The sequence below is a fragment of the Lottia gigantea genome (genome assembly GCF_000327385.1).
Source record: "Lottia gigantea unplaced genomic scaffold LOTGIsca_105, whole genome shotgun sequence".
NCBI lineage: Eukaryota > Metazoa > Mollusca > Gastropoda > Lottiidae > Lottia > Lottia gigantea.
In genome coordinates this window covers 431,029-444,288 of record NW_008706876.1, presented here as the reverse complement: position 1 = coordinate 444,288, position 13,260 = coordinate 431,029, and the positions used below count along the sequence as shown (strand labels likewise).

Genomic DNA, 13,260 nt, shown 5'->3' with positions numbered 1-13,260 from the left:
TTAACTTCTGGTATACTGATTATTTCTAACTTAATTCCTCAAGATGCCTCTAAAAACCTATTGAAATACTGATTATTTTTTTTAATATACTTTTCAAGATGCCTCTATTAAACTTCTGGTATACTGATTATTTCTAACTTAATTCCTCAAGATGCCTCTAAAAACCTATTGAAATACTGATTATTTTTTTTAATATACTTTTCAAGATGCCTCTATTAAACTTCTGGTATACTGATTATTTCTAACTTAATTCCTCAAGATGCCTCTAAAAACCTATTGAAATACTGATTATTTTTTTAATATACTTTTCAAGATGCCTCTATTAAACTTCTGGTATACTGATTATTTCTAACTTAATTCCTCAAGATGCCTCTAAAAACCTATTGAAATACTGATTATTTTTTTAATATACTTTTCAAGATGCCTCTATTAAACTTCTGGTATACTGATTATTTCTAACTTAATTCCTCAAGATGCCTCTAAAAACCTATTGAAATACTGATTATTTTTTTTAATATACTTTTCAAGATGCCTCTATTAAACTTCTGGTATACTGATTATTTCTAACTTAATTCCTCAAGATGCCTCTAAAAACCTATTGAAATACTGATTATTTTTTTAATATACTTTTCAAGATGCCTCTATTAAACTTCTGGTATACTGATTATTTCTAACTTAATTCCTCAAGATGCCTCTAAAAACCTATTGAAATACTGATTATTTTTTTAATATACTTTTCAAGATGCCTCTATTAAACTTCTGGTATACTGATTATTTCTTATAATGACTCTTCAAGATTCCTCTAATAAACTACTGAAATACTGATTATATTTCTGATTAAATTTTTCAAGATGCCTCTAATAAAATACTGAAATTATGATTATTTTATACCAAAATCTTCAAGATATCTTTAATAAATGTCTTAAATATTGATTTTTGCTAACTGAACTCTTCAAGATGCCTAAATTAAATTTCTGTGAAAATTGTTTGGTAACCTTATCAGAACCACTGAACTACTTGCCTACATACATAGCATGTGAAAAGACCTGTCCCTGAAATTGGTGCCAATACAGATGTTATCATACTGTGCCTTACCCTCAAATTCTTGACTTAGTTGTTAAGTCTATATAAACTAGAGATTAAGTTAATCCTATACTCGACGTTTTAAAGCTAATCCGTTAAACACATTGTAAGCCATACATTACAGTATTAAGATTTTCGCCCAGTAAAAGATAATATCTGGAAAATCGGATACCAAACGGATGTTCGAGGAAATTTGTGTACACTTTGGAGTGGCACATAGATCCGTTTCGTTGTGAGAGGGTCAATCAAGGAAAATTGGTATAGGGCCACAATGATACATTGACAGAGGGGCATTAGTACATGGGATACATGATACACATCAATGGAGACATTTACTTAGACACATCTTGCTCAAACGCATGCATCAAATAGTTAACCCGAAAACAACATACATGTGAAGTTCGAACGTGTCACAGTAAGAACGACTTTCGTAGAAAATTGGTTGTAACCGTAATTAAGTCTCAAAATTCGTAACCACTTTACAACTGCGTTCAATCTATTCATGTTAAATCTAAATCTAACAAAATTAGGTTAATGTCCATAAACCACGGAAGCGTTATGTTTTCTAAATTAATTCTTAACCGTCACGATATACCAATTGTAATTTGCTTTTTTGACTTTGCGTTGATAAATGAGTCAAGTTTCAAATTTACGTTGAATAAACACACATTTCATTTCCAATTTTAAGACCAAATTTTAAGGCGATAAAAGGAATGAAAAGGCCTTTCTTCAGTTTCTACATATAAAGTTTTTGTAACATGTTTCTAAGACATGTTATGATATACTCTGTCGTATAATTATCTCTTGAAATTTGTATTCATAATCAAATTTTAAAGATTGTTTAATGAAAAAACTTTATATATATTATTCCTTCAAAATGTTCATTTGGTCTCAATGAACACTTAAATTTTTTCCAACGCTTTCCCATAGTGAAAACGGACAATATCAAACACTACTGAGTGACTATTCGTTGAGTTAGATTTGATACCATTTTTTTAAAAACAGAACTCTGTACTTACGTTTATATCAGTAAGAATACTATCTGTAACTAGACCTTGACTTTTTAATAATTCAGCTAACTGATCATTCCATATAATATTTTTTATAACAAAGTTTCGATGAGTCTGTAATACTTCCTTCTGTTTTGGATTCATCTTGGCTCTTCTTATCGATCAAACTCTCTGTCACACTCGAAGACTCATTTTACAAACTTTTCCCAAAGAATTGACAAATCCGTTTTTGACGTTGTAGTTCACAGAAGAATATTTCTTTCACGTAAATACAAATTTGATTTCACCTTATTGCACACAGAAATGTAAAAAAAAAGTTCTTTAAAAGATTATCAAACAAAGCGTCAGTGAAAATCAAATTATTCCTGGAATATTCCTAGACCTTTGAAGACTTTCAGGATCTTTTGTCTCTGCACTAACTAATGAGTTGATCGCATGTTGAAGGTTTAATCCAAGACGTCGACCACAATCTTCGGTTGTTTGACAACAATAATGTGAATAGGTCAATAGAAATAACAACTATTATATATCGATATCCTGATTTAAAGGGACGTAGCCATTATTTATTACAGTCAATAGAAATATTAGTATGTATTTATAATATGTCTAACGTTGTAAATTTGAACTAAATGTTGTTAGCGAGACTAAAAGTTATTTTAATCCTTATATATTAAACGTACAATCACTTGATCTAAGTGATCTGATCCAATGAGTTTATCAATTTTTATTTATTTATTTATTTTTTGATCTTTGATATCGTCGGTAGATAACTTAAACTTTTTCATTTTACCGATACAGATTAATCTATTTTGTGGAGTAATAAATACAAATGAATAAAATTTGTTTGCTCCTTTCTCTTGCTTTGTTTACTCTTTTCATTCTTATAACAAACTTCTTCTGAGTCGTCAACGTCAAAGAATGCTGATCTATTTACATGGTGTTTGAATACATGGCTTAATTTACATTTATTAACCTGTGATACGAGTTCATATCGTTTTTATGAACCGGTGTTATCAACCCGGGAACAGCACTGTTGTGTGATAAAAGTGGAATAAACCCTTTAAACGAACTCATCAAAATATCTCAATAGGTATATACAATATGTATTATGACAATAATTGAGGTTATGTTCTATTTAATATAATGATTAACATAACAATGTGATCTTCAATTGAATATATTCATCTGAATACCGTATACATTACAATTAAATACCTCGTCTTTTGTTTGACGTCAATCACCTAGCTAATATGCGGGGGACATAATCGATTCATTGGTTGGAGTTTTATTCTTACAATATTGTGGAATTTTCGGAACAATTGTGACGCAATCTGATTCCAAAGCGTTAATATGATGCACTGAAATCCACAGAGGTATTACATCATCGCCTGAAGAAAATAACATGTTTAGTATTAAGAAGCATGTTTTTTTTCTTGATAAGTGACGTCACAAAGAATGGCGGAGCCAAAGGGGTGGCAGAGGGATCAGAGCCCCCCCACCCTCCCCCCCTACCCCGAAGGCATGTTTTTCGGGCAAAAATCTCACAACTAGGATAGAAGTTCGGGCAACCTCAGATATTTCGCCCCCCTCCCCTCTCGGACGTAAACCTGGCTCCGCCACTGGTCGCATTTTAGGGAATATTTTTACTACTTTATGATAAGTTTGATCGCGGCTTGGCATTGTTGTTAAAGATGCCTGTTCACTTCGGATTTAGAAAATAGAAAAAAGTCTTGATTTAAGTTTCACAAGGTACCGTTAATAGTGGCATGTCGCCAAACTTAAAACTGGTTATGAAAATAATACAGTATTAAATGTAAGTTGTTATAAAATAAATGTTTAACACTATTTGAAATAAAAGAAGATTTGTTCTTGTCTGATAAAAACTGTAAAGTTGCATGTCACCCAGCCAAATTACTGCCTTGAGAAAATGGAGAGCACATTTGGAACGATATCAGAACCTTTCTTTAAAACATGGCTTAGTTTTTAGAAGAAATAAACCATAGTACGTTCGTGATTCTTAGATAATCAACACTACTAAGATAAGACTGACATTATCTCAAGATGAACTCCAAGGGTAAGACATTATTTATTCAAGGTGTTTATACATCAATTCAAATCTGTCTTTACGAATTTGAAATCAGCGACATATATTCTTAAATTGTGATGAAATTAATCCGTGGGCAGTATTCACATAAATATTAATTATATTCACATAAATATTAATTATATTCACATAAATATTAATTAAATTCACATAAATATTAACAATAATATGTTCTAAAATCCAGTCGTTGTATTGTTTTACAGTTTTATTCACGGTGGTTGTAACGATTGCAGTCTGTACAGCAATTCGTAAGTGAATCATTACTATGTGTTGTATCTTTTTGTAGAAACAGTCTGTTTCGCGTTGATTGGATTCTCATGATTTGGACATAATTTTACCAACATACAATTATTGCTTTAAAACGACAGATCCGCCATATTCAGGGAGTTGATTTGGTATATGAATATATGTAAATATTATTAGGAGAAGTACACGAAATGTACGAATATCGCATAATTCCTTCAAAAATATCCCAAACTAGGAATTTCTTTTCCAATATCGACAGATGTATTCTCTATATATGACGACTCATCTTTCAAAAGCAGATAATTCTGGACACACATGGATTTGGAGGATCAAATTTCGACGGTGAGCTGTGAACACTATTACTGAATTAAAGAATTCTCGTTTCTGAGACTATGGTACGATTGGTAAAAAACTGGCGCTCTTGTCCCTTTAACGTTAGATTTATTCCTCATTTAATTATATTGATTGTAGTTCAGGTACCTCGACGCTATCCAAGGACGTAATCATTCGTCGTCAGCTGAAGCAAAGAGATCTATTTTTTGTATTTTGTAACATTCTTTGATACATTGAATCGTATATTCCATTTTCACTTTCAGCCTTTTTCCAGTCAAAAGTAAGTATTACAGGACAAGTAAGACATCTTGAAGTTAGTGTTAACAATAACTACAACTTGGTGCAGGGGTACAGATGCTACGTACACCAGTTGTAACAGTTGGAACTGTCAACTTATGAAATGTTCTTCCACGCTGTTTGGGCAAAATTTAAAATATACGCTTTTATTGTCGCATGGAGCCTAGGACTAATTTTCATAATAATAGGTTCTATAAATGCGTTTTATTTTAGTCGTAAAAGGTATCATATCACGAAACGTTTGTTTTTCAGTCATTGAAATGTGCTGATGGTGAAACAACCATAGCTGAAACTGTTTACTGTAAAAAGGCTCCATGTCCCCCAATTTATAGATGTGTTGGTACGTAGCTTTTCATGTTATTTAACACAAAACCTATAAATATATATTTTGTCGGCATCTCATTTCACGGACTAAAAATTGATTCGCTTGGCATATTTGAAAAGCACCAATATCCTTCTGAAGCCTTTAAGAAAGCATGGTAACGTTTGTTGAGTTGCAGTTGACAGAATTTAACTGTATATACCCAGGGCGATGTCTACTTAAGTAAATGCCTTCAGAGCTAATTATTTTGTCAGTGATTTTTTGAGTAAAATACACCCCGCTGTGATTGAACATGGTTTACTCGACATGTGTCATCTGTAACTATACAATAAACCGAAGCCCCGTGTACTACAGGCTGTGCACGTTAAATATCCCTCGACAGTTGGAAATCGAAAAAGAGCAGGCTAATGCCGCTGTCCTGGCAAAATTTCCCTCCTTGCACCCTGCATGGCGTTGCCCGTCTTCATTAGTCTACATGGTGCAGAATAGTAGGACGTATTTCATTTCATCTGTAAATGTGAAGGGGCAATTCTTCTCTAATATAGCCACCCAAATGCTAAAGTTATTGTTTATATTTTCAGCTAAATCATTGCACATTTGTTCCGAGTACAAGCCGTGTTTATATGGTGGAATATGTAGACCAGAACATGGTGAATTCCTGTGTACCTGTAAGATTGGATTTGTGGGCAGATATTGTGAACAAATAATTATTTAGATATAAATGTCTGTTTGTCGTTCGGTGTTTCTTCTTTAAACGTGTAGAGTTGTTGAATGTCACCATAGTCATGCGCCCATCAGGTAACACAGAGTTTGGTGTGTGGGCAACAGAGACTTTAGATGTTTTGAACAGTTGGTATCCATACAAATGGATCGTTGGATTTAAAGTATAGTTCAGTTCAAAAGCATCTCATTTGATGAGCGAAGCACTCATTTTGACTAACTACTAGCTACTGTAATTATCAAGATGGTGAGAATTGCGACCGATCAGGTCGACTATCATAATCAGATATAACCCGAAAGAAACGAATTACGACAACTGTTGACACCGTGTTTTCAGTTGATGGTTCGCAAATGTCGAATAAATTCAGCGATTTAATAGATGATCCTTCTTGCCAGCAGTTAGTCGACTGGTAGTCTTTACAAATTACTCCAAGCCAGTTGCAAGGTCGACCTTAATCCCACCTCCTTAAGATACTTTTATTTTGACTCCTTACGTGGTATGAGTAGTAAATATTGTATTTAGTGAGCTAAATGTCGTTACTAAATCTTCAACAAAATATTCCACTATACGTAAACATGCCGTAACAAACAATTGTGATCTACTGTGAGAGATGATTCGTAAAATGAAACTAACGTTACTTTAAAAAATGTATTCTTGAAAGGTATTTTAAAATACTTTTTAAAAAAAGTTTCTGTGATTCATATAAGAAGCTTTAACGAAACCGAAGAATTTGTTTCTAACATCTTATGCCCTTCTAATAGAAATTGTGGTTAATTGAAGGGAAGTAACTCTACATTTCAGATCATTCCTACCATAAATTTCAGAACTATTTTAACGACATTTCTGGACTCACTCCACTAAAACATTTTATGCAAATGATTGTATAGGAATGTAGTCCAGGCTATTTTTAGAAATCTTCTTTCTCTCTCCCTTTTGGGGTTTTTGCCTGCCTATTTTTGGGTAAAATTTGGTCTAGATTTGGAATTTGATGTCTGAAATTGCATTATCTTTCAGATTTGGTGAGATGATGAGAGACTTAAAGGCGGAAGGCTAATTCTAAAAATAGTCGTTTTGTGAAGTGCCAAACTCTAGCGGATGAGTATAACCGGTAGTAGTCTACTTTCAATTTTAGTAGCTCAAAATTTTCATGGTCATCATATAATGAATTTTTTAGGAGACATTGAGAATTGGTCAGGCTTTCATTCGACATATTGGAAAGCTTTCAACGAGATTTCTGGAAAAAGTTATAGAAGGTTGAATTTCGTGTTTTAACATGGGAAGAGATGGCAAATGAATTAGTGGAGTGAGTCCTTCTACGTTTAGTATTATTTTTAGATGATGCCTTTAACCATTACAACAGAGGAATTAAATTAAAGCAGTCTCGCAAAAGAACCTTTTTAAGAAAATTAAATAGAAACTATACGTTTTACTTCAAGGAAAGGAATGATCTGCAATTGTTTTGTGTGACCACTGAATTTATTTATAAAAATCTTTTATAAACCAATTTTAGCCCAAGATTTAAATATGTTGGAGTGAGACGGATAAAACCTTTCTGAAATTTGACTTCGAAGTACTGTAATCCGAAGCCTGCACGGGGGTACAATGAGTACCTCAAAACGTAAGGGTATACTCCATAGAGCCTTAGAATAGAATCACGTCCGTCTCTGATGCCTCATCTCCATCCATTCAATCTACTGCCATACATGTCCTCCTACTAACTCTTCTTCGCTAGTCTTCTGTATTCGTTTATTCTACATCTTCATCTCTCGTCTGCACCATTCTCTCCTGTTACTCAACCAACTTTCTGTTCACTCTGTCTCTTTACTCCAGTATCTATAGTAACTGTATCTCCATGCCCTTCTTCTTTGCTTCTCCTTTCCCTCTGCCAATTTCTCTTCCGTTCTTTCATTTATTTTTGTATTTCTCTTTCAGTGAAGTTTCTACGGAGACAAGATCCTAGCTTTGGTCTCCCTTTTCAAATTTTTTATCATTTTACATAGTGAAAGAATGGTCTGTAAATGAAGGGAAAATGAATCTGATTGGATGATGACCGTCTATCTTGCAGACGATAAAACTATCGGAGACAATTATCAAATTGATATTATAATGTCTGCAGATTAACTGAATATTTTTCAACTGAAATGGAGTTTTACATCCTATTTTTTTGCACCAGAATAGTTTTCAAGATGGCGGCTAACCAGCTCATCCCATCCCTGAAATGGTAATTACCAATGTAGATTTGCAGCTGGCTATCAGTAGAAAGTGTTTGATTGTATATAGTGCCACCATTTTATCTTATATCTTACTGTACTGTTATCTGTTTTTTTTTTTTAAAAAGGGTATTTTGTGGTTGCAGAACATGTTCAATTCTCTATCTAGCACGAACTGCACACTTCGCGGAAATGCTATTAAATTTGCAATAGTTTCTAATTAGAAGACATAATTGTCTTTTTACACATACAATAAGTTAGGATGATCTCTTGACAAAGTCTATATTGTACAGTCATATTTGATAAAAGCTTTAACTTTTTAAAACTAATGTTTTTTTTCTTGAAGAGAAATAATTGGTCCATTGTAGTCTAGAATGGTAATCCCAGTAAGCTCCCTTTAATCAACTAGCGTCTGATCAGTGAATATGTCTTGCGAATCCGGTCAAATGATATAAAAGATTGTGATTCTCATCTTGCATCATGCGCGATAGATCGGCTAAAATGCTAAGAGTAGCCAGTTGACCAGATTGTTTTGAATTGCTACCGAATTTTTATGAAATGTGAATCATATTTTAAACGTAATAGTAACTTTTTATATACGTTTACTCCAAAGGAAGTAATTTTTAGCGATTTTTATTTGACCAGTGAGGCTACTTATAAAAATTCCTTAATTCCAATTTCGCCCTGATGTTGAGTTTGCATCAATCTAGATAATAGAATGGTACACTGTGAGCCATAACAAGACTTCGGAGTAGCCTACTGTAATTCGATGCGTAGCACGAAAGTACAATGAGTACCACTCAATTTCAGATTGCTCCCTATTGACCCTATAACTTTCTCGTTAAAACACTACCTTCATCATCTGTGCAGTACTTTGTCGTAAGTCGATCCTACATTCCGTCATATTTATTGGTCTCTATGTGCTTATCTCGTCGGTTATCCCCTTTCATCTTCTCATCTTTCCCCATTTCTTGATGTCTCTACGTGCCTTGTCTTTACTTTTCTCCATTTTTTTTCTACAATTTCCCCAGGTTGACAATCCTTCATCTGGGATGATGTAGAACCCTATTTTATATCATTTTGTAAAATCAAGTCATTGGAAGTCATTGTGTGCTCGTAAACTTGAGGTGGGTTTTTTGAATATGCTTCACCAAGTTGGTCTGTTCTGTATATTTTTAGTCATAAATCTGGCATCAAATTAAGATAAGAACATTTTACCAGCTAGAGATAAGACCCAAGGACAAGAAGATAAGCCGAAAATTTCAACATGAAGTCTATTGGTAAGACATTGTTTTATATGATTATGTAATTATTTAAATATATATTCCCGTGTTGATATTATATTGGATCAATTTATAGTCATCCATCACCAGTAGTCAACTAGATGATTGGGGGCCCGTGGACTTGAGTTGGTTGGGACCCTTCTCCTGGGAAACTTTTCTTTAACATATGCTCTAAGGCATTTTTAGACGCTTCTGTAAGTCATTTTAGTGCCTGTTAACGGAAGATTCAAATATTCTCAGTCTGTAGTTGATGATATTTCTAGGGGAGGGCTCGCGGACTTGGTTCAGCCAGTCCGTATGGTATCTGAGCCAATGTCTATCACTCTTCAACTCTTTGACAGAGTCAAATTTGATATGATACAGAACATTTTAACGCCACAATATTTCTATGAAAAACTTTTGATTAGGAAAATTAGAAATAGATCATGATGGATGGAAGGTATCGAAGTATACAAAACAGGTCAGAGCATTTCTGATGACTAGATTTCTAATGATCAGCCACTAACACTGTCTTGCTAGCTTTCCTAACATGACATTTTCGACATGTTCATTTTTTCTTGCGGCTTTCAAAAAAGTCACAATATAAAACATTTGAGATGCTAAAGTTGCACTCACACCATAGCGATTACCAGTTGCGAACGGTTGCGAACGAGGTAAATGGCCATACGTACCAAACGCAACTCACAACTCACCATGGCCAACTAGTGATGGCTATGGTGTGAGTGTCCCTTACATTTGTATGTGTGTTGTCTTATTTTAGGTGTGGCGGTCTTGATTCTTGGGTTAACCATTTGTATAGAGAGTGTTACTGTGAACGTAAGTTAAGTTTATTTCTCATTTCCTGCAATGCCCATTAAGCCTAGAAAAAACAAAATCCCCAAAAACACAGGTACAGGTATATAGTACAAAGGTACATCTTCAGTTTCAATCATTTCTTTCAAAATCAGACCTTTATATTGATATTTTATTGTCTGTTTAGATATCACCTTGTCCAGATGGTCAAACTAAGGTTGGTATAGATGTAAATGGATGCTCCAGCTTAATATGCCATGTGGAATATAGATGTGTTCGTAAGTTCATAAATTACCTCCACCTTATTTCATTCACTACCAAAGGGGCGAGTTACATTTTTGCCGAATTTGTTGAGGACGAAGAACTCGATATTTCTCTGGATAATTCACAATTCCAAAATTTTCATTATTACCTTATTAAGTTATTTCCTTTAAAAAGTGACCTTTTAAAAACCTTAAGGCTTGAATAAAGGATTACTATTGACATAAAATTCTCAAACTTGCTAATCATAAGTGTATATATTATAACACAATATATCCATTAAACTAAGTAATTATTGAAAAATGCTTCTAAGCATGTTTCAAAATGCCTTAGTTTAATAAATTATTACTTAGTTTTATAAATTGATTGGATTATAGAGAGATTCTGTCATATAGTTATGGTATCAGTTAAGTCCACTGATGAACAAAAACGAAGAGGTAGTATAACTTTGGGAGATTTGATGACCCACACAATAACTATTTAATTTTCAGCTTTATCTCCTAAAATAAAATTTAAAAAAAGAACTTGGAATTAAGTCTTTGTTCGATTTTGAAAAAGGGAGCATGGAATTCTTTAAAAAAATATTTGGTTTTTAAAATCAATAATTTTCATATACAAAATCAGTGATCTTTATTGCGATAGATACGAATAATTCCGAAAAACTGTGACACCAAAATGTGCCAATTGATTAGCGCCATTCAGGTTGAAACATGTCAGGTGATGAACACCTAAAGTTGGTCGTTGAGCTAAAAGTACATGTATAGATATTTTATTTACAAAATTAAAGTGATGCTACGTCTTAAAACATAACATTTAATTCTCAAGAATGGTGAATATGGGTATATGATCAGTAGATATACCTGGTGTCATAAAGTTACAACAGAATCCCTGTAAAATCTAGAAAATTGGAAAATTCATAATACTGAGTAATTATTGAAAAACGCTTAATCATTAATATTAAGCGTTTTTCAATAGTTAATTGCATTGCAAGTTTTTTGGATTTATCGGATTATACAAGGATCCTGTTATGTTATTTATGACACCAGGTATATCTACTGATGAATATATGCTCTTATTGGCCAAGTTTAAAATTTGTAAATTTTATGTTCATTCTAAGACATGGTAGCCTATTCCTTTAAATATTTTTTGTCTTTTCAGCCAAGTCAGAACATATCTGTTCTGAATATAAACCATGTTTACATAAAGGTATATGTCGAGTTGTTGATGGTGATTATCACTGTAAATGTAAAGGTGGTTTTTACGGTAAAAGCTGTGAAGTTCTGATTATATAAAGTGGCATCATTAAACTCAGTTTGCTTTTATTCAGTTGAATTTTTGTTTGAAGAGATTCGATAGGATTTGTATGTAGTTGGACACTTTTCGCGAAAGTTACTATAAACGTTGCAGTGCTTCAATTCAGACAAGTAATATATCCAGAGAGGCAATGATTTATGTTGTTTAGTTGCAGTAGAGGAATTGGTTGGTTGCCCCCTGTGTCACGGGCTTGCTTTGATAAATGCTCTTTTACGCACATGAAAAGCTCAGGAATTCTTCACGGAAGAAAAATGTTTCACAACGTTAGACAACAAGATACTTCTCTGTTATTTGTATTAACTCACACTTCTGTTTAAAAGAATCTGGAAACGTTTCAGGCATAATCTGAATAGTGATCAGTGACTTCCGTAAGCACGCTTGCTCGTGTCGAAAACGACGAATGGGCAAGACGCCTTTTGATCCGCAACGGAAGATTTTTTTTTTTTTTTTTTTTACAGTAAAGATATTGTTGTAGTCTGATTATTTATTAAAGTTAATTACCTTCCTTTGACCATCCTTCAAATAGTGCATTTCCTGCAATCCCTGAGCATTGCGAGTTTTGAAAAGATTTAGATCCACCTTGTTAGCTTTTTGTTTACGTGTATGGATTTTTAAATACGTATTTGTTATCGCATGGCATCATTTCATATAAATTCATCCTAATATTTTCATAGTCAGATTCCATTCATTATATTGATCTTTAAGCATTTTTGTTGGGATACACGTAGCTATACATGTAAGAATGTATAAGACCAGATGCCACGCAATCAAAGAGTGAATTTGGAGTGAAAACTCTGGATGATGTTTTCGAATTAAAAAGAGCAATTCAATTCAATATTGCACCAATTTAATATGCAAAAAGATTTGAGACATTTTACAAACAGAGACATAAATATTTACGATATTATTTTAACATAATTTAGAAATTGAGAGCATAGAGTTCATTTACACATATTATTTACATTATTTTGAACATTGCCATGCTGCCACCTAAAAGGACCTAGCCACCTTAGAGGACAAATGCTTGATTTTGTCAACAAGAGCTCGTGATCTACTTTTGGCCGCCCCAAGCTATCGGAATCTGTTGGCAAACCGTTTATTTGTCCATATCTCTAATGCATCAAAGTGAGACGGCATCCAAGAGATATTGTGAATCATATGTCGACCTGAACCTCCTTATATAGTCATGTGTCCTCGGCAGCTAGTCATCACATAATATCATGGATCTGATATTTGATGCTTCCTTATAACGGTATCGGACTGTTCAATAATGTTGCCTTTTAT

General features: G+C 33.4%; 1 protein-coding gene across 1 annotated transcript in view; it reads right to left on the bottom strand.

The window, feature by feature from the left end:
* LOTGIDRAFT_170847 (hypothetical protein) overlaps nt 1–2,237 on the bottom strand; it is a gene marked incomplete at both ends in the record, with an annotated part of 10,753 nt that extends 8,516 nt beyond the window's left edge. The window contains one exon of the mRNA XM_009046702.1: nt 2,103–2,237. Coding sequence (XP_009044950.1) covers nt 2,103–2,237 — 135 coding nt within the window. The remainder of the gene's footprint in view (nt 1–2,102) is intronic.
* Between the last annotated feature and the right edge of the window lie 11,023 nt (nt 2,238–13,260).